Genomic DNA, 18554 nt, shown 5'->3' on the forward strand with positions numbered 1-18554 from the left:
TTGGTACTGGGGATTGAACCCAGGGGTGCTCAACCACTGAGCCACACCCCCAGCCCTTTTATATATTTTATTTTGAGACAGTGTCTTACCAAGTTGTTTAGGGCCTTGAGATCCTCCTGCCTCAGCCCCCTGAGTCGCAGGATCGTCAGCATGCACCATGGCACCCAGCTCCCAGCTAGTTTTTGGGCAGAGGCCCTTTTCCTTCCCCGTCCCCACCCTACCCCTCATGGCCCTCCCATCCCACCGAGGGCCCCTGGAGCAGGAGCAGAGCTGGGGTCAGTTTGACCTTATAGCATGGCAGACTCTTTGAGGCTAAGGTTTCTTGAGGGTGTATGCTTATCCTATTCCTACATACTTAACACCTTACAGACACTTAAAAGTATTTTTAGGTTTTTTTGTTTTTGTTTTTGTTTTTGTTTTGTTGTTGTTGTTGTTTTAGTTTTTCATTTAACCTTTATTTGGTCACCTGGAACTTACATGGACATCAGGAACATTACAGAACTCAGTGATGCCCTCTGGGCCTGCCATTACCCCTCTCTGGCTATCCCTGCCTTGGGGGTCTGGAGATTTTTAGTTTTTATATAATCTACTAATAATATCTTGCATTCATTTTTTGAGTTGGTATTTCACTTTCTTGCACATTTTCTAATATATTCATTTAACAAACATTTATTGAGTTCTTATGTGTACCAGACACAGTGCCACATGTCGAAGACACAATGATGAATAAAAAACTGGTCCTGCCCTTCCTCAAGGAGTGATGTCCCCAGTAGTATAGATCAGGAGATATTATTTCCATTTAACACATGTGGGAATTGAGGCTCAGAGGTTAAGTGAAGTGTCTGAGGTGACTCAGATGGTTACTGACAGAGCTGGAACCGAACGTAGGCCTTCGGTTCCCAAGCCTAGAATCTTTCTTAATGTAGCCATACTCCTGTTTTCTTGATTTGTGTGTATGTGTGTGTCTTTCTGGGGTTTGAATCCAGAGCCTGGTGCATGCTGAGCATGCTTTCACTGAGCTTTACCCCAGCCCTTTCTCTATGTTTTTATTGTTCCACAACAGCAATTTTTTGCCCCTTAGCTTGTTGATTCTTTGCAGAATGCTGGTCATGTAACTTAGCTGGGAAGCTTCACCCCTGTTCCCTTGCTCTATGATAGAGCAAGTTTTTAAACACAAGAGTATATGGCTAGCCTATAATCCCAGTGACTCAGGAGGCTGAGACAGGAGAGTCACAAGTTCAAGGCCACCCTCAGCACTTTAGCAATTTAGTGATACCCTTTCTCAAAATAAAAAATAAAAAGGGCTGGGGACTTAGCTCAGTGGTAAAGTGCCCCTGGGTACAATCCCCAGTACAAAAAAAAAAAAAAAACCCAAAGATTATATGACTATCAGTTCACTGGAATTTGATTTAGAAAGCAAAAAGGATCCACAGCAAATGATATGCAAAACAATACCAATAGTGTTACCTCTGGGCAACAGTACTCCTGGGGAGGGTCATGTGATTTATGTGATTTTCCTTTCCTTCACTGTGCTTCATCTTTATTTGCTATAATGAACATGTGCTAAGTTTGCTGAAGGAATCTATAGATGCCTATATAGGTGTGTCTGCTTGTGTCTGCACACGTATTTGGTGAGAGGCTAAGGTTATGTTCCAGGGACACTCCACAGAATTTTCTTCTAACGGCTTGTCTTCTGTTTGGCACTGCCTAGGTCATCAAGAAGAAGTTGGTGGGCTCTGTGAAGGCACTGCAGAAGCAGTATGTGTCCCTGGACACAGTGGTCACCAGTGAAGATGGAGATGCCAACACCATGTGCAGTGCCTTGGAGGCTGTATTTATCCACGGCCTGCATGCCAAGCACATTCGCGCGGAGGCTGGAGGGAAAAGGAAGAAAAGTGCCCACCAGAAGCCTCTGCCTCAGCCTGTCTTCTGGTCCCTCCTGAAAGCTGTCACTCACAAGTGAGATCAGCTGGAGAGGTTTTCTTAGGGGAGGAGCTTCGGAGTGTGGGATGCTAGGCTTATCTGCTCCCTGTCTTCTAGGGTAGAGATGGGGTGAGGGAGTACTGGAGAGTGTCTAGTGAAAGGTTTGTCACCAGACCTAGCTTCCCAGACAGACACTAGACCTTGACACTTTGAGAGCCTCAGCCCTCGGGCAAGAGTCAGTGGTTGCTTCTCACGCCAGGGCTTGTGGCATTTTGATCATGTATAGCAGTCAGGCAGTTTCAACAGAGCTTGTATGGCCTACAAAGCCTGAGATATTTATTTTATGACCCTTTATAGAAAAAGTTGCTCTGTCCTCTGATATTTTGAACATCTGCCTTCTAAATATTATACTCATAATGAGGTATGGGGGTTTTTTTGTTGTTTGTTTTATCAAAAAGTGGAATCCAAGTAGCCATCTGAATGTCCACCTGAGTCATGTGTCTGACCCTGTTCCTAACTGCTGGAACTTTTGAGCAAGTGGCTGGCATGGTACCTCACAGGCTATTAAATGCTACCTTCAGCCCCAGGTGCCTTATTAGTCCCTGAGCTTCCTTTCCCTGCCTCTTGCCACTGCCCTATCTCAGGTTTTTACCTCTCTTCTGGGCAACAGTGGTTTTAATTGTCCCCATTATCTTACCCTGTCTTTCCTTAAGTCATCTGCTGCTTAACACTTACTGAGCTTAAACTAGCTGGAGCTCAGCCACCAAGTCCAGTGGCACATGGTCTGTACTCCCCCACAGGAGACACACACAAGGCACTGTGGTCTCATAGAGGGGCATTTATGTCAGCCCGAGGGATTTGGAAACTGAGTTTCCCTTATTAGGATCTGATCTCCTTGTGCAGAGTAATCCATCCTAACGCAGTCCTTATACCTATGGGTAGGTCACTTCCCTGTACCTATAGCTCCCAAATGCTGCCCTAGAGTCCAGTCTACTAATTTCAGGCCCCCAATTCTATATCCTGGTAAATTTCCCAAGGGCTTCTGCATAGCTAGTTGTGGGAACCTTTGCTTTATGTGGCCTTACCAGTTTTACTCAAGATCTTCCATTACCTGACTTCATGACCAAGTCAGCCACTCTCCCTCCACCTGTTGTAAGTGGAGTACGCACCACTCCTGTTACAGGTCTGTTGCTTTCCTACCACTTGTGCCCTTTCTCTGTCCATCCAATTTTCCTAGAAGGTTCTCCATCTATGCCTTTTGAAAGGCCTCTGGGTCCAGCTCAGATATTGCCCTTTCTATGGTTTTTCTCCCGCCAACCCAGAAATGATGGCCCAACCTCCCACAGCAGCTGTGTCGACAAACAGACCCACCTTCTTTTGCCCATGAACAGCGGTTACTTAGGGCTGGAGGTGTAACTCGAGGGTAGCGTGCTTGCCTCACATACACAAGTTCCTCGGTTTGTTCCCTGGCACCACAAAAAAAATAAAGGGATTTACTTTACCCTGTTTCTTCCCAGTTCCAAAAACTTGAGGGCTCAACAAACATGTCTTGGACAAACAGATGATTTCAGGGACGGTAGGGATGGTTATAGTGAACATGGCCATTATCTTTCATAACACCAAACTCAAACGTCAGGGGTTATAGCTTAATGTTTCTGTATTCCCCTTAAAACATATTATCCAAGTATTTTTTATTCCTATGTATACTTGCCATAGTTATGATGGGTTCTTGCTAACCAGTGGGTAAAATGACATCTCAATAAATTGAGACAGTTTGTTGAAACAAGTCTCTTCTCCCCGGTCCCAGACACATCATCTCGGAACTGGAGCACCTGGTCTTTGTCAACACAGACGTGGGCCGCTGCCGGGCCTGGCTGCGGCTGGCCCTCAATGACGGCCTGATGGAGTGCTACCTGAAGCTGCTCCTCCAGGAGCAGGCCCGGCTGTGCGAGTACTATCAGCCCACGGCCCTGCTTCGAGACGCCGAGGAGGGCGAGTTCCTCCTTAGCTTCCTGCAGGGACTAACATCTTTGTCCTTTGAACTGTCCTATAAGTCTGCCATCTTAAATGAATGGACGCTCACCCCATTGGCCCTCTCTGGGCTTTGCCCACTCTCTGAGCTTGACCCTCTCACTACCTCTGGTGCAGAACTACAGCGGAAGGAATCTCTGGATTCAATTTCCCATTCCTCAGGCTCAGAGGACATTGAAGTCCAGCACTCGGGTCATAAGATCCGGCGGAATAGGAAGCTCACTGCCTCCTCCCTCAGCCTGGACACAGCCAGTTCCTCCCAGCTGTCCTGCAGCCTAAACTCCGATAGCTGCCTACTTCAAGAGAATGGCTCCAAGAGTCCAGACCGTTCTGAGGAGCCCATGTCCTACGATTCAGACCTGGGCACAGCAAATGCTGATGATTCCGACCCGTCTCTGCAAGAGTGAGTGCCCCTCCCACAACCTTGCCCTCCCCCGCTTCCTCCCCTTCTGTCTCTCTTTCTGATCACGTGATTTTCTGTCACTGAACTCTCAAGATATAAGAAAGTCAAAGGGAGGCATGGCTTTTAGATTTAGAAAGGCTCAGAGCTGGTACAAAACTCCAGCTCTGATCCCGGGCCACCTTTAACAAGTCACTTAGTATCCCTGAGGCTTAGCGTAAAGTATGTTTAATAGTTTAGACAATATGTACAATGTCCAGCAAGTACAGTGAGCATATGCATAAGGGTGTAACTTCATAGAAGACTCCCTGGGACACAAAACCCGAGACAGAGGAATAAGCGAGTGTGGAAGTGTCCGAGTCTTGACACTTGACCTAAGAGGGGAGCCTGGACATGACCTACTTCACCCAGCCTTTTTTTTTTTTCTTCTTTTTTTCTGTTAAACATCTTTGCAGTACTAGAATTGAACCCAGAAGTGCTCCAAGCTACATCCCAACCCTTTTTCGTTTTATATTTTGAGACAGGTTCTCGATAAATTGCTGAGGCTGGCCTGGAACTTGCCATCCTCACCTCAGCTTCCCAAGTCACTAGGATTACAGGCATGCACCCCCACACCAGACTTTTTTTTTGGTACACAGCATTGAACCCAGTGGCCCTTTACCACTGAGCCACTGATCCCCAGTCCTTTTTATTTTTTTATTTTGAGACAGGGTCTCATTAAGTTGCTTAGGGACTCACCGAATTATTGAGGCCAGCCTCAAATTCATGATCCTCCTGCCTCAGCCTCCTGAGCCACTGAAGATTGCAGGTGTACAGCACCATGCCCAGCTAAAGATTACTTTTCAAATAATCTTTTTATGGTAAAAGACATCTAAACCATACAATGAAACAATACAATGAAAATTCTTTTCCCTTTCTGTTCCACAGCAATAAATATTGCTGATTTATTGCATATACTTCCAAAGTTTCTAAATGTATCAGTAACAAATAACAATATACAGATTTTAAAAATCTCTTCCTTATTTTTTATCCCCCTTCTCCACAAAAGGTAATATATGTATATTCTTCTATCTCTGTTTTAGAGATCTTTTCATATCAGATTATCTTCATTCTCATTTTCTATCACATATTATTCCATTGCTTGAATATACCTTAGTTTATTTAATCAGCCCTATATTTAATGGATATTGGAGTTCATTGGTCCCATAAATAATCCTGTATTTGTGGTCTTTTAGTTTCATATAAATATCTCTGTTCAGTAAACTCCTAGAAGCAAAATTGCTAGGCTGAAGGGTGAATTAATATGTAATTTTCAGGCGCTGCCTATTTATACTCCACCGGGAATGTACCCTTATCCTCTTACCTTGCCACAAATTATTATCAAACTTGTGGATTCTGCTCATTAACAGGTGAAGAATGTAGACCTTTTATTGAGCCTCCCTTGGTTAAGCCCATGTTCCATCAGCCTGCCCTTTTTCTACTCCTGCTGCCCACCCTGACCTTGGTCCAGGTCCTTCAGAGTTCCCACCCAGTGCGGGAATAGCACCAGGGTTCGGTGGTATGTAGACTAGTTTTCAGTCCTTTTCTACCACTTACAAGTCCAATAATGCCAGGCGAACTGCTGACTCTTACTGAAGCTGTTTCTTCATCTTTAAGATGGAGATTCCCAGGCTGGGGATGTAGCGCAGTTGGTAGAGTGCTTGCCTTGTAAGCACAAGAGCCCTGGGCTCAATCCCCAGCACCACAAAAAACAAACAAACAAACAAACAAAAACAAAAGATGGAGATTCCCTTACATATGGCTGTTTGAGAATCAAATCAGACGCCTGTTGGTGAGACTGTCTGGTTGGCTCCAGAGACAGCTGCCAAGCACTGAGCCCTTCAGATGGTGTTTCCAGATGTCAAATGGATGAATTTAGATAGGGTGTGTTGGGGAGGAGCAGTCCCTACCGTGTGACATAGGTAGATTTGCCCACCTGTCTCAGCTCTTTCTATGTCTCTGCCTTCTCCACAGACCATCCTGCTTTGCTGGGTCTTGTGCCTGGTGTTTATCTTTCATGAGTCTTATGATTGGAAAATTCCAGCTTGAGGTCATTGAATCAGTAACCATCCACCCTGTGTGGGAAGCACTGTCTTGGGTTTTATGGGGAAACTCAAGGGACGAGGGTCAGAATGTACAAACCCTGGACAGTGTGGGTGAGCCCCTGGCAAACACTAAACACACAGATGCACAAACACATGTCCAGCACCGTGGTTCCTAGAGCTGGGCCTCATAGTAAGTTTTGAGCATCCACAGAGATCAGCATTTCTTGGAGGATATTTCAAGGATACAAGTGTCTCACCAGCACTTAAGAGTTGACTTTTGTTATTATTACATAAATATTTGTAACTTAAAATTGGGCCTAAATACCTTGTACTTATTATTACAACTATAAAATTAGAACCTGTAAATTAAAGTATAAAACAACATTCTAGATGGAATTTATTAATTTAATATAAGGAGTTCTGTTTTGTGGAAACCACATTGCAGTCTGCCTTGTGGATAGAGGATTGGCTGTTCCCTAAGCCTAGGTACAGTCTAGTGGACTCAGAAACAAGACCGCCCAAGTTGTCCATTTATCAGCTTTTTGAACTTGAAAAAGTACCAGGTATTTATCCTTTCTGACCTCGATGTCCTTATGTGCAAAATGAGGTTACAAATTCTTCAAAGGAAAGCAAATTAAATGAGTCAAGTTATGTAAAGTGTTAAAACAGACCCTTATGGTATGGTGAGCGCTCACTAGGTGGTTTTATTGTGATTTTTTTTTTTTAATCTAAGTACCTGTGATATCAGTTCTCCCACCACTTGTCTTTAAAAATTAAAACTAAAAAGGACTGGATATGTGGTAAATGGCCTGGGTTCAGATCCCAGTACCAAAAAACAAAACAACCATCACCAAAAAGAAAAAAACAAAACAACAACAACAACAAAAAAAAAAAAACTGCTGCAAAACCTTCATGAGTATTTGTCAGAGGTTTTTGGCGTGAAACTTTCCCTTGGGGAAAATGGTTCTCAGCATATGCGGCCCACCTCTGTGCCATTTTCAGTGGCCCTTGCCCACCAAAACAGTGCCATGTTCCACTAACGCAAGGGTCCACATATTACATGTTCAGAAAAAGTGCTTGTCAGGACTGCTTTGTGAGGTGGTTTTCCAGACCATGATTTTTAATTACTGCACATGTGTGTGAGCATATGACTATACACACACACACACATATAAAACACATACTCCTTTTTTTTTTTTTTTTTTTGGTACCAGGGATTAAACCCAGGGGCACTTAACCACTGAGCCACATCCCCAATCCTTTTTATATTTTATTTGAGACAGGGTCTCACTAAGTTACTTAAGACCTCACTAAATTGCTAAGGCTGGCTTTGAACTTGTGATCCTCCTACTGTAGCCTCCCAAGCAGCTGGGAGTGTAGGTGTGCACCACTGTGCCCACTGACACGTATCTTTTCAAATTGCTTTCTAAAAGAAATCACGTTTAATTTTTTTTTTTTATTAGAAGTTTCTGGAAATTGGTGTCCTAATCCAAATAGAAGTGAAAGGACTGTAGCCATTTCAGTTGCTTTTTTTTTTTTTTTCACAATTCTTCAAAAATTTCTTTTCTTTTACTTTTCATTCAAAATCTCATCTCTAACTAGCAGTTGTTTTCACTCGATGTAAGTGTCTCCCTTATTTTCTCTGGACCCTGAAGATTGGTACTGATGCTGATGGAACTGAACTTGTTTTCATCTTGACCTTGGTTTTGATTTAGTGGAAACTGATTGATCATACAAGCTCCCTGCTATCTGGTAGCATTTCTTTAGGCCTTATCACTCACTGATTCTAATACCCAGTCTACTTTGTCATGAAAATTTGTCTTTCATTAGGATTCATTAATTGATAATCACTTTATAATGATAACAAATATTTTCATAATTTGACTTCTTCCTCTAAATGTTTATGTTTGTGTACATGAAGGTTAAGCCATCTTATCAGTGATAAAAGCAACTACCATAAAAATTTGAGGTCAATGTTTATTGAGTATTTACTTTGTGCCAGACACTCTGCTAAGCATTTTGCCTACATTATCTCAGTCTTTGTCACAATCATAAAAGGGGGTGCTATTATGGCTCCTGCTTTGCAGATAAGCCAATTGAAGTCCATGAACTGCTTTAACAGCAGTGTACTAAGTGAGACCACATAGACTCAGGAGCCCCTGCTCTTAACCATTCACTATACCATCTCCTGGTGCTCCTGGGCACCTGGGACTTCACAGAGCACATTTGCCAAAATCTGCCTCCCTGCCTCATTTCAGAAGTGGCCCCCTTCTGTCACAGTGGTATGGATACGTACAGTTGTTAGCAAATTTTCCTTTCCTTCTCTGCCTGTGGAAGCCCTTTGTTTCCAGAACTCAGTACTGCCCACTCCCTGCAAGCTGCACTCTTGGATTTTCTTTGCTCTGGTTTTAGGTCAAGACATTAAGAACAAGAAGCAGCCGCTGCCTGCCTCCCCCATAACTGTTCCTAAACATGTTCCCACCTTTCTGAGTGGTTACCCATTTTTCTTATTGAGATAGACTTCACATACCATAAAATTCACCTTTTAAAAGAATAATCCAGTGGTATTTTGTATGTTCACAGGGTTAATCGACATCATTACCATCTAATTCAAGAACATTTTCATCAGTCTGTAGGGAAACCCCTTACCGATACCATGGAATGCCAATTCTGGACATTTCATATAAATGGAATCATACAATATGTGGCCTTTTATGACTGCTTTCATTCAACTTAGTATAATGTTTTCAAAATCCATCTCTTTTATAACACATATCATGGCTGAATAATACTCCAGTGTATGTATCGATCATAATTTGTTCATCCATTCATCAGCTAATGGACATTTCCCCCACACATGTAGGCTATTACGAGTAATGTGGCTGGGAACATTCGTATTCAGGTTTTTGTGAACATATTTTTATGTCTATTAGATATATACCCAGGGATAGATTGCCCGTCACATGTAACTCTATGATTACCCTTTGGAGGAACTACCAAACTTTCTACAGTAGCTGCACTGTTTTACATTCTCGCCACTAATATGAGTTGATTTCTTCACATCTTTGCCAGTACTTGATAGTCTCTTTGACTGTAACCATCCTAATGGGTATAAGTAGTATCTCCTTATGGTTTTGATTTGCTTTTCCCTGAAAGCCAATGATGTTAAATGCCTTTCATGTACTTACTGGCATTTGTTTATTTCTCTTGGGTAAAAGTTCATTCAAATCCTTTTTCCATTTTAAAATTTGATTATCTTTTATTGTTGAGTTGTAAGAATGGTTTGTAGATTGGGGATACTAGACCACTGTGTATGATTCGCAAATATTTTCTCCCATCATTTTGTTCTTTTTTTGTTTTTTGTTTTTTTTTTTCCTTTTTCACAGTGCTGGGAATGGAGCCCGGGACCTTGTACATGCTTGGCAAGGGCTCTGCTGAGCTACACTCCAAACCCCCTCACTTTTTTGATAGATCTTTAGGGACACAAAAGTTTTTAATTTTAATGAAGTCTAATTTATCTATATTGGTTGCCTATGGTTTAGAGAAACTATTACCTAATCCAAAGACACAAAATTTATGCCTTTTTATTTAATTAATTAATTTATTTGTTGAGACAGGATCTCACTATGTTGCTCAGACTGGTCTCAAACACAGTTCTGCTTCAGCCTCCCGAGTAACTAGGAATACAGGTTTGCAACATTGCACCCACCTATACCTATATTTTCTTCTGGGAGTTTTATAGCTTTAGCTCTTACATTTAAGTCTTCGCTTCATTTTGAGTTAATTTTTGTATGTGGTATGAGATCACATTCAAACTTTATTCTTTTGCATGTGTCTGTTCATTGATTCCAGCACCATTTGTTGAAAATACTGTTCTTTCCTCATTGCAATGTCTTGGTGTCCATATTGGAAGTCTGTTGCTTATAAGTGTATGGGTTGGTCACCTATTTCTAACTATAATGTCTTGGAATGTTTTTGAGTCAGGATGGCATAGGTAAGAGCACAGCTCAGTGGGAAGCCAAGCAGGTAAGCAACTTGGGTGCTAAAATCCCTGAGTATACCAGCCTCAATTAAGGGACGCTTAATATATCTTCTGGAACCAGTTTAAGTAGATATGTGCAGATTTTGAACTCCAGACAACCTTGTTACCACCTGAGGCATACTCCACTGGTTTTTATAAGCAGAAGAGTAAACAGCAAATGGGTTTATTTTAGAAAGCAAACTTGGATCCCCAGAAACCACAGCAGAGCAAAGGAGTAGTCACTAGCCAGGGCACATTCCAGAAGGCTCAGAAATATGTTCTGTGCAGTGCATCCATGCATATAGAGACAATAACATTGACTCCCCTTGGCCCCAGGAAGCACCTCTGAGGAGGCAAGGAGTGGCAGTCCCACAGGAGGCCTGAAGAGGTGCAGCCCATGTCACTTGTACACTCCCTTCTACGCTTGGTGTACGCTGAGCTGCAACAGCAACTTCTGGGGACATGAGGCTTCTATGATCCCACACCCAGTCCAGCTCTGAGGGGGATCAGCCCTTGCACCTCATTCCATCCCTGCTGTCCCAGTGACTGTCGCAAGACAAAAGTACAACCTCGTCTTGCCCAGTCCTGTCCCAGCAGTCTCGGTGTCTCTGCTGCTTTGCTGTTGGGGAACCCCACTGTAGACACCATCTGTCCAGGAGTCTCTGCCACAGACGGTGCTGGGGAAATGACTGCCCACACAATCATTTGTTTGACTGAGCAGACTCTCAGGATGGCAGTTAGTTCCCATGCACAAGTGTTCATTTGTACTCCGTGAGCATTTCACCTGAGACCCCAGCTACACAGCTCACCTGACCACCCGTGTGCCTAAGACCTGATCAGGGACAGCCTTTGTGGGGAGTATGTGGAGGGCTGCGTGGGGCTGGGGGCTGGGGAGTGCAGTGGGTATTTAAGAGAGTGTTGTTTTGTATGATTTTTTTAAATCAGAACAGCAGTTTTCCATTCTTACCACTGTCCCAGTAGCCTTAGGCATTTTATCCATCATCCTATAAACAGGTTTCTTCGTTTGAAAACTTCTAGGGTGTTGTCAGAATTCAGCAAAGCCCAGGTCAACTCTGTGCCAACCAACGGACCTGGCCAAAAGACAGAGATCCCCACGCTGCAGGCCTCGCTCTCCCTCGCCTCAAGTACACACCTGGACTTCGATGTGCCTGCAGAGCTCCTTCCTGCCCAAGCATCTTCGGGGAGCCCAGATGGTGGTCACAAGCAGCAGTCACTTTCTCAGGCACCTGGCATCCCAGATGTGCCGCAGCCAGATGTCGCCCAAGCTGTGGGGAGCACTTTAGGCCAGCAGCCCTCTAGCGCTGTGAGAGAGACGAGTGGAGCAGTCAGCCAAGGGAACACCCAGCAAAAAGCCCTGGAGGATGGTTCGGTTGGACTGAAGCTTGTGGTTTCCTCCCCCACCAGCCCGGTGAGTGGTGCAGGATGTTGGGGAAGTCCTGGGGAAATGATTCAGAGCAGAAGCAGGGTTTACCCAGCTAGGGACCCTGAGTCGTCTCTGCCTTCTCCCCATGAGCCTCCCTCTCCTGCGTGCAGTAGTGTTAATAGCATGGTAAGGATGGGCCAAGGTTTCTTGGGCTGTGAATAGTGATGAGCCAAGTGCCATGCCACCACTTCCCACAGGTACCTCCTGTCATTCACGTTGACTCTGTGAAGAAGGTGGCTCCTACCTGATCACAGTCTCTGCTCTTAGCCACTACTACTCACCAGCGTAAGGCCTTAGACAAGTGACTTCGCATCTCTGAGCCTTGGTTTCCTCCTTAGTACTTACCGTTAAATTAATATTTTTATAAAATACCAGGCTTTGAAAATACTCATTTTACATGACCCAGGGTTTAGAACTTTGTGGTCAAATGTGGCAGTCCATTTGGCTCTTGGGCACTTGAAATATGACCAGTCCAAACTGAGATGTGCTGTGTAAAATAAGTTTTATATTTTGACAACTTAGTGTGGGGGGGGGATAAAATTCACTCAATAATTTTATAATGTTTTTATTGATTACATGTTAAAATGAAAAGATTTTGGAAATATTGGACTAAGTAAGATATATTAAAATTAATTTCACATTTTCTTTTTTTTAGCTTTTTTATGTCCCTACTAGAACACTTAAAACTATGCGTGTGGCTCACAGTATATTTCTATTAGTACTCTTCTAGACAAGCCGGTCCAGTTTGTCAGTAACCCTAGGAGAGCCAGCCCTGGGCCTCTCCTTGAGAGAGCTGTGAGCCCACAGGCTTGGGGACTGCTGGCCCAATGAAGCACCTGTCAGAGGTTGTGCCTCACACTTGTTCTCGTGTGGCCTTTGACATTTCCCAAAGTCATTGGCTTGTGTTTGCAGGAAGGTATGTGTGTGGTCTCTGCCCTTTCCATGACTCAAGCCCTAGCTACCTAACAGGGCAGGGTGAAGGAAAGCAGCTGCTCTGGAATGCCCAGGGAGACCTGTGGAGGAGGAAGGGGAGAGGCCACCGTGAAAGAGAGAAAATGGACACCTTTTCAGGTGTGAGTTTCTCTACTTCTCTCTCTAGTCTTCACAGTTAAACTACACCATGGAGGGCAAAAGAGAGTCATGAAAGCAGAGGTAGAAATCAGAACGCACCAGTTTACCCCAGTGCCATCTGGGGCTTAGGTTGGGATGTGGTCTTGCTTTTTCAGCTCTATCCATGCTTACCTCTTCCTGGGTCGTAGCTTCTAGATCATATGACTTAGGATGGAATCAGGACTGTGAAGCCCAGAGAGGCCCTTCTCCCCACTTTCTAACAGCCTTACTGAAGTATAATTCACACACCATACAATTCACCTAACCAAAGTTTAATTCAGTGGTTTTTAGTGTATTCATGGGATTGCAGGGAGCAGGGGGGTATTGGCAATTGAACCTAGAGTGCTTTACCACTGAGTTACACCCTCAGTCCTTTTTATTTTTTTTATTTTGAGACAGGGTCTTGTTAAGTTGCTGGGGTCTCACTCCATATTCATGCATTATTGAATATGACTGTATAAATCACATAACTATAAATGTGAGCTAGATTCTCTGTGTTTACTATGCTGAAGATGGCTTTGGATTTACTTCTGGAAGATGAATGTCATGGAACTCTAAAGGTTGTGACTAGGTGGCTCCTAAGCCATGCTGAAGGTTGAAAGGCTCTGCAGCACCTGACTTGAACTGGAGGCAGAGCAATACCTCCTGTGGATGGTGGCCTGCACCCCTACAGGGCTCCACAGAGTGACCTTGGCGATGTTGGGTTCACTCCTGCCCAGGGTCTGATTTCTGCTTTGCAGGTTTAGCCACACTATCCTGCCAAGGACCCAGAGCTAATGGGATAGGCCAGCTAACTTGTCAACAAAGCTCTTCTACCGCCCACTAAGTTCTGCTTCCAGCCTTGCTGCCTTGACAAAGTGAGCTCCTTCCAGTTCACTGTTCCCTCTGCCTGGACCACTTTTCTGATTCGCTCCTGGCCCTCATCATTGTCTCAGTCTACCCTGAACCCCATGTCTAAAAAAACACCATCCCGTTCAACTCCGTCCCATTTGTCTACTCTCCTTTGTGCATAACACTCATTACAGTGGAAAACTTCACTGCCTCCTCAGTTGTCTGCTTGTTTATTTTTTTACTTCTTCACTTGAATGATCTTAGTTCCACGATACAAAGGACCATGCCTGTTCACTTTGGAATTGTCAGCCCTGAGCTCTGCACCTGGGAGAATGGGCACCATTAAGGGTTCTTGAGTTCTCAAGAGACTCTCAAGATGCCAACTTCTAAGTTTCTTTGGAGCAGTGCACCATCAGGTGTGTGGGGTGATTAAGTTGGTCTGACCAGGGCAAGCTTTGCCTTCTTGCTGCCTCAGGGGAGTCCGATTACTAGCGGGATGCTGGGGAACATGGAATCAAAGTACTTGATGCTGGGTCCTGTGCCAGAGTCTCTGATGCTGCCCGCTTCCTCCTCTGTCTTGCGCAGGAATTGTGGATTCACTCATTCCCTCACTCAGTAGGCAGTCACTGACTGCCCCTGTCTGGCACACGTGCACAGGGTCCTGGTAGGCTCCCCATCTTGGGATGGTGCTGGGCTGTGCCCTACATGTCTGTCCCTGAGTTCCTGTCTTTCTGTGCTTCTATGCTTATTATTCGAGCAAAAATGTTTGGAGGAATGTTAGAGTCAATGTCAAGTTTTGTAGCCCTAAGAGCCAGTCAGCCTTTCTTTTAAAAAATGTTTCATTTTAAATTCATTCAACACAAAGCATTTAATATGAGCCAAGCACCATGATGGATGCTAGGGATGCAGAGATGGAACAGGACAGACAAGATCCCTACCCTTTGGGGACAGACACTAGATTAGACAAATGATCCACATCATAATTAGACTTGTGGTGAATGGTAGGTAGGAAGGTGTGGAAAACTGGAAGCTCCCAAGGGTGACTGTCTATGAGTTTGGTCCAATCATTCCCCAATGGACCACCCACCTGTGGCATAGGGACCCCTACCACAATTGTGGGTACAAAGTCCCCTTGCCTGGCATATGAGAACAGCCTGGACAGAACGTCTAATCCTTTTGAAAGTGGTCCAGAGACCCGGCATTGCATTCCTCAGCTAGATGGCTCTCTCTGGAACTTAGCCATTGTGTACAGTGTCATGGTGCCTGAATAACTCAAGGTGGCATTTCTCTGTCTTGGATCCCTGGTGGCAGGTGGTGCTGTGGTGTGATTATTGAGTCAGTGGTGATCCCCCACTCTTAAAGGGGCAGGGAGCTGGCCAGATGTGGGCCCCTGAGCCAGCAGGCATGGAAAAGGGGAGAGAAAAAAACCCTGTGTGATGATTTTGCAGGCACACGCCCCCACACCCTTCATGCCCAGGGGTGGGATGTGCACCCTCAGCGCTTTTTCCAAGGAATCCGCTTCCCAGTGTTTTTCCCTGTCATTTGAGAGAGCCAAGGAGTTTCTCTAGAGAACCATTTCCTGGAGGCTGCTCTGAGGTCAGTGAACTCGTCTGCACGCTTCCTGGTAGTCCCCCTGTCCTCGGTGGAGAGAGCAGCCCCGCATCCATGGTCGTAACATTCACGTTTGTTTCCATCCTTCCGGTTCCTTCAATTCACCTTTCTTATTTTACATTAATGACATTGGGATAGTCGAGATTTATTCCCCGTTTTTTTGACCCTGTGCCATGTACTTGTGGGAGATAGCAAGAAAAATGACTGTCCAAACAGGATGGTGTTAAGCACAGAATATCACTGGGTTCAGTGGGGGTCTCTGACCCTTCTGGGACTGGGGGGAAGTGTGGGTTGAGAACCAATTTGGAAACTTAAGGAGGAGGTGATCAAGGTCTCCCAGCAGGACTATGAGCAGGGGCTGCAGACAGCAGGAAGGACGTTACAAGTGTGCACGAGGCTGCCAGGATAGCCACAGGTTTCAGGGAGCTGCTTCAGCCCGTTTTCTCCTGGGTCTTGGTGTCATAGGCAGTCTTTGTTAAGAGTGCAGCATTGTACATGGTCCCCAGGAGCTGTTGACAGATCTTCCATCCCTGGCAGAAGCACCTGCCAATTCTGCCTCTGGAGGAGGTGTTGGGGGCCCAGTTCTGGGAGGCTCCCCCAGGTGCCTGAATCAGAACTCACAACTCCTGACCTAGGAGTCTTATAGCATCGAATGGATTAAACTGTTCAAACCAACCCTTCTGGGGCAGCCCCAGCCCAGCACCCCTTCCTGTCTCCATAAGCAAGGAGGATGTCTTGATATAGGGGTTGGAAATAGCAACATCAGGGTGAGGTGGGTGGCACTTAACAAAACAGCTGGGCTGGTCCCACCCCTTGTGTGACTCATTTCCTCTGTGTAGACAGCCACGTAGGACAGCCCGGTCGGCTTCCTTGCCTCTGCTCTTGCATGTTTAGGCACAGAAAGGCAGGGAGGGCTTGAAATAGTGAAATAAAGGAACCGGAATTCATTTCCACAAGGCCACAGAACCCAGACTTCCCCCACTTCCCCTGTTAGGTGAGCTTCAGACGAGAGGGCAACGCAGAGAGCAGCAGAAGCGGCGGGGAAGGGGAGCAGAGGCAGCCTGTTCCCCGCACCTCCCTCATCTCAGACCCCGTAAGCAGGGCAGAAAAACCAACATGCTGGGGCAACTGGCCAGCCACCTGCAAAGGCTGCAGAGGAATCAAGTTGCACCCTTTTCTTAAACACCTAACACAGAAGTTAACTCCGATCGTGGACCTAAATGTAAGATCTCAAATTATAAAGCTCTTAGCACAAAACGTAGGAGTAAATCTTCATGACACTGGCTTTGGCAGTGGTTTCTTAGATACGACACCAGGAGCAGAGACAAAAGAAAAAAATAGATAAATTAGACTTCATCAAAATTAAAAACTCTGTGCTTCCAAAGGCACCGTTAAGAAAGTGAAAAGATAAGAATAAGTTATACTCCATGTATACATAATGTGTCAAAATACACTTTACTGTCATGTATATTTAAAAAGAACAAATAAAAAAAAAAAAGAAAGGAAGTGAAAAGATAGCCCACAGAATGGGAGAAATCACTGGCAAATCATATAACTGGTAAAGGTCTAGTTCATGGACTATGCGAAGAACCCGTGCAACAGATATTCATTTTCTAGGGCAGCTGTGACAGAGTGACGTAAACCAGACAGCTTAAAACAACAGAAATGCATTCTTTGTTAACTCTGGAGGCTGGAAGTCGAAAGTCCAGATGTCATCAGGGTTGACTCCTTCTGGAGATTCCAGTGAAGAATCTGTACCATGCCTTTCTCTTAGCTTCCAGTGCAGCCAGCCAATCTTGGTGTCCCTGAACTCATTGACACACCCTCCACCTTCACCTGCATTCTCCCTCTGTGCTGTCTTCACTCGGTTCTCCTCTGTGTGTGTCTTGTCTTCTTTTCTTATAAGGACATCACTCATATTGGATGAAGGGCCCACCCAACTCCAATATGATCTCATCTTAACTAATTACATGTACATCTAAATAAAGTCACATTCTAAGGTGCTGGGGTTAGGAGCTCAACAAGTCTTTTTTTTTTGGGGGGGGGGGCGGGGCACAATTCAGCACTTAACAAAAAAGATAAATAACTCAAAAATGGCCAAAGGGCTGGGTACAGTGGCACACACCTGTAACCCAGTGGCTCAGGAGACTGAAGCAGGAGGATCACAAGTTCAAAGCCAACCTCAGCAACATAGTGAGGCCCTAAGCAATTTAGCAGGACCCTGTCTCAAAATCAAATATAAAAAAGGGCTGGGGATGTGACTCAGTGGTTAAGTGCCTTTGGGTTCAATTCCTGATACAAAAAAAATTTTTAAAAAGACCAAAGGATTCAAATAGATTTTTTTTCCCAAAGAAGATAATAATGACCAATCAGCGCATGAAAAGATGTCAGTATCATTAGACACTAGGGAAATGCAGATCAAAACTTCAACGTAATAGCCCGTTCACACCCATCAGGATGGCTGTAATCAAGAAATAACTAATGTGGGAGAGTTTATGGAGAAATTGATTCCCTCGTATATTGCTTGTGGGAATGTAAAATTGTGTAGCCACTTTGGAAAATGGTTTAACAGGTCCTCAAGAAGTTAAACATAGAGTTACATGATTCCACAAATCCACTCCTAGGTACATAGCCAAGAAAAGGGAAACCTAAATCCACACAAAAACATGTACATGGGTGTTCATAGCAGTATCATTCACAATAGCCAAAAAAGTGGAACAACCCAAATACCTATCAACTGCTGAGTGGATAAATAAAATGTGGTGCACCCACACAAATATTTGGCGGTAAAAGAGAATTTGAATTTTCACACATACTTGTTGAAAACATCATGCTAAGAGAAAGAAGTCAGTCACAAAAGTATCACACATTATATGATTTCTTTTGTATGAATAGCCAGAATGTGCAAATCTATAGAAACAAAAAGTAGACGAGTGGTTGCCTGGAGCTGGGATGGTCATGGGGAAATGAGGGTGGCTGCCAGTGGGCGTGGGGTTTCTTTTGGGGGTGATGAAAATGTTCTAAACTTAGACTAAGGTGATGGTCGCACAACTCTGTGAATATACCAAGACTATTGAATTTCATATCATTTTTTAAAAT

The 18554-nt window shown here is 44.5% G+C and overlaps 1 protein-coding gene across 3 annotated transcripts in view; it reads left to right on the forward strand.

Moving 5' to 3' along the window:
- The window catches only part of PLEKHM1 (pleckstrin homology and RUN domain containing M1), a 53103-nt gene that overhangs the window by 13005 nt on the left and 21544 nt on the right, over positions 1-18554 (forward strand). For all 3 annotated transcript variants that reach the window (XR_013762758.1, XM_079133201.1, XM_079133202.1), the window contains exons 3-5: positions 1712-1959; positions 3731-4357; positions 11498-11888. Coding sequence is in view for 2 of the 3 variants with exons in the window: in XM_079133201.1 (XP_078989327.1) it covers positions 1712-1959; positions 3731-4357; positions 11498-11888 (1266 nt within the window). In the remaining variant the exon portion in view is untranslated. The remainder of the gene's footprint in view (positions 1-1711; positions 1960-3730; positions 4358-11497; positions 11889-18554) is intronic.

The sequence above is a fragment of the Sciurus vulgaris genome (genome assembly GCF_902686455.1).
Source record: "Sciurus vulgaris genome assembly, chromosome: 3".
Classification (NCBI taxonomy): Eukaryota; Metazoa; Chordata; class Mammalia; order Rodentia; family Sciuridae; genus Sciurus; species Sciurus vulgaris.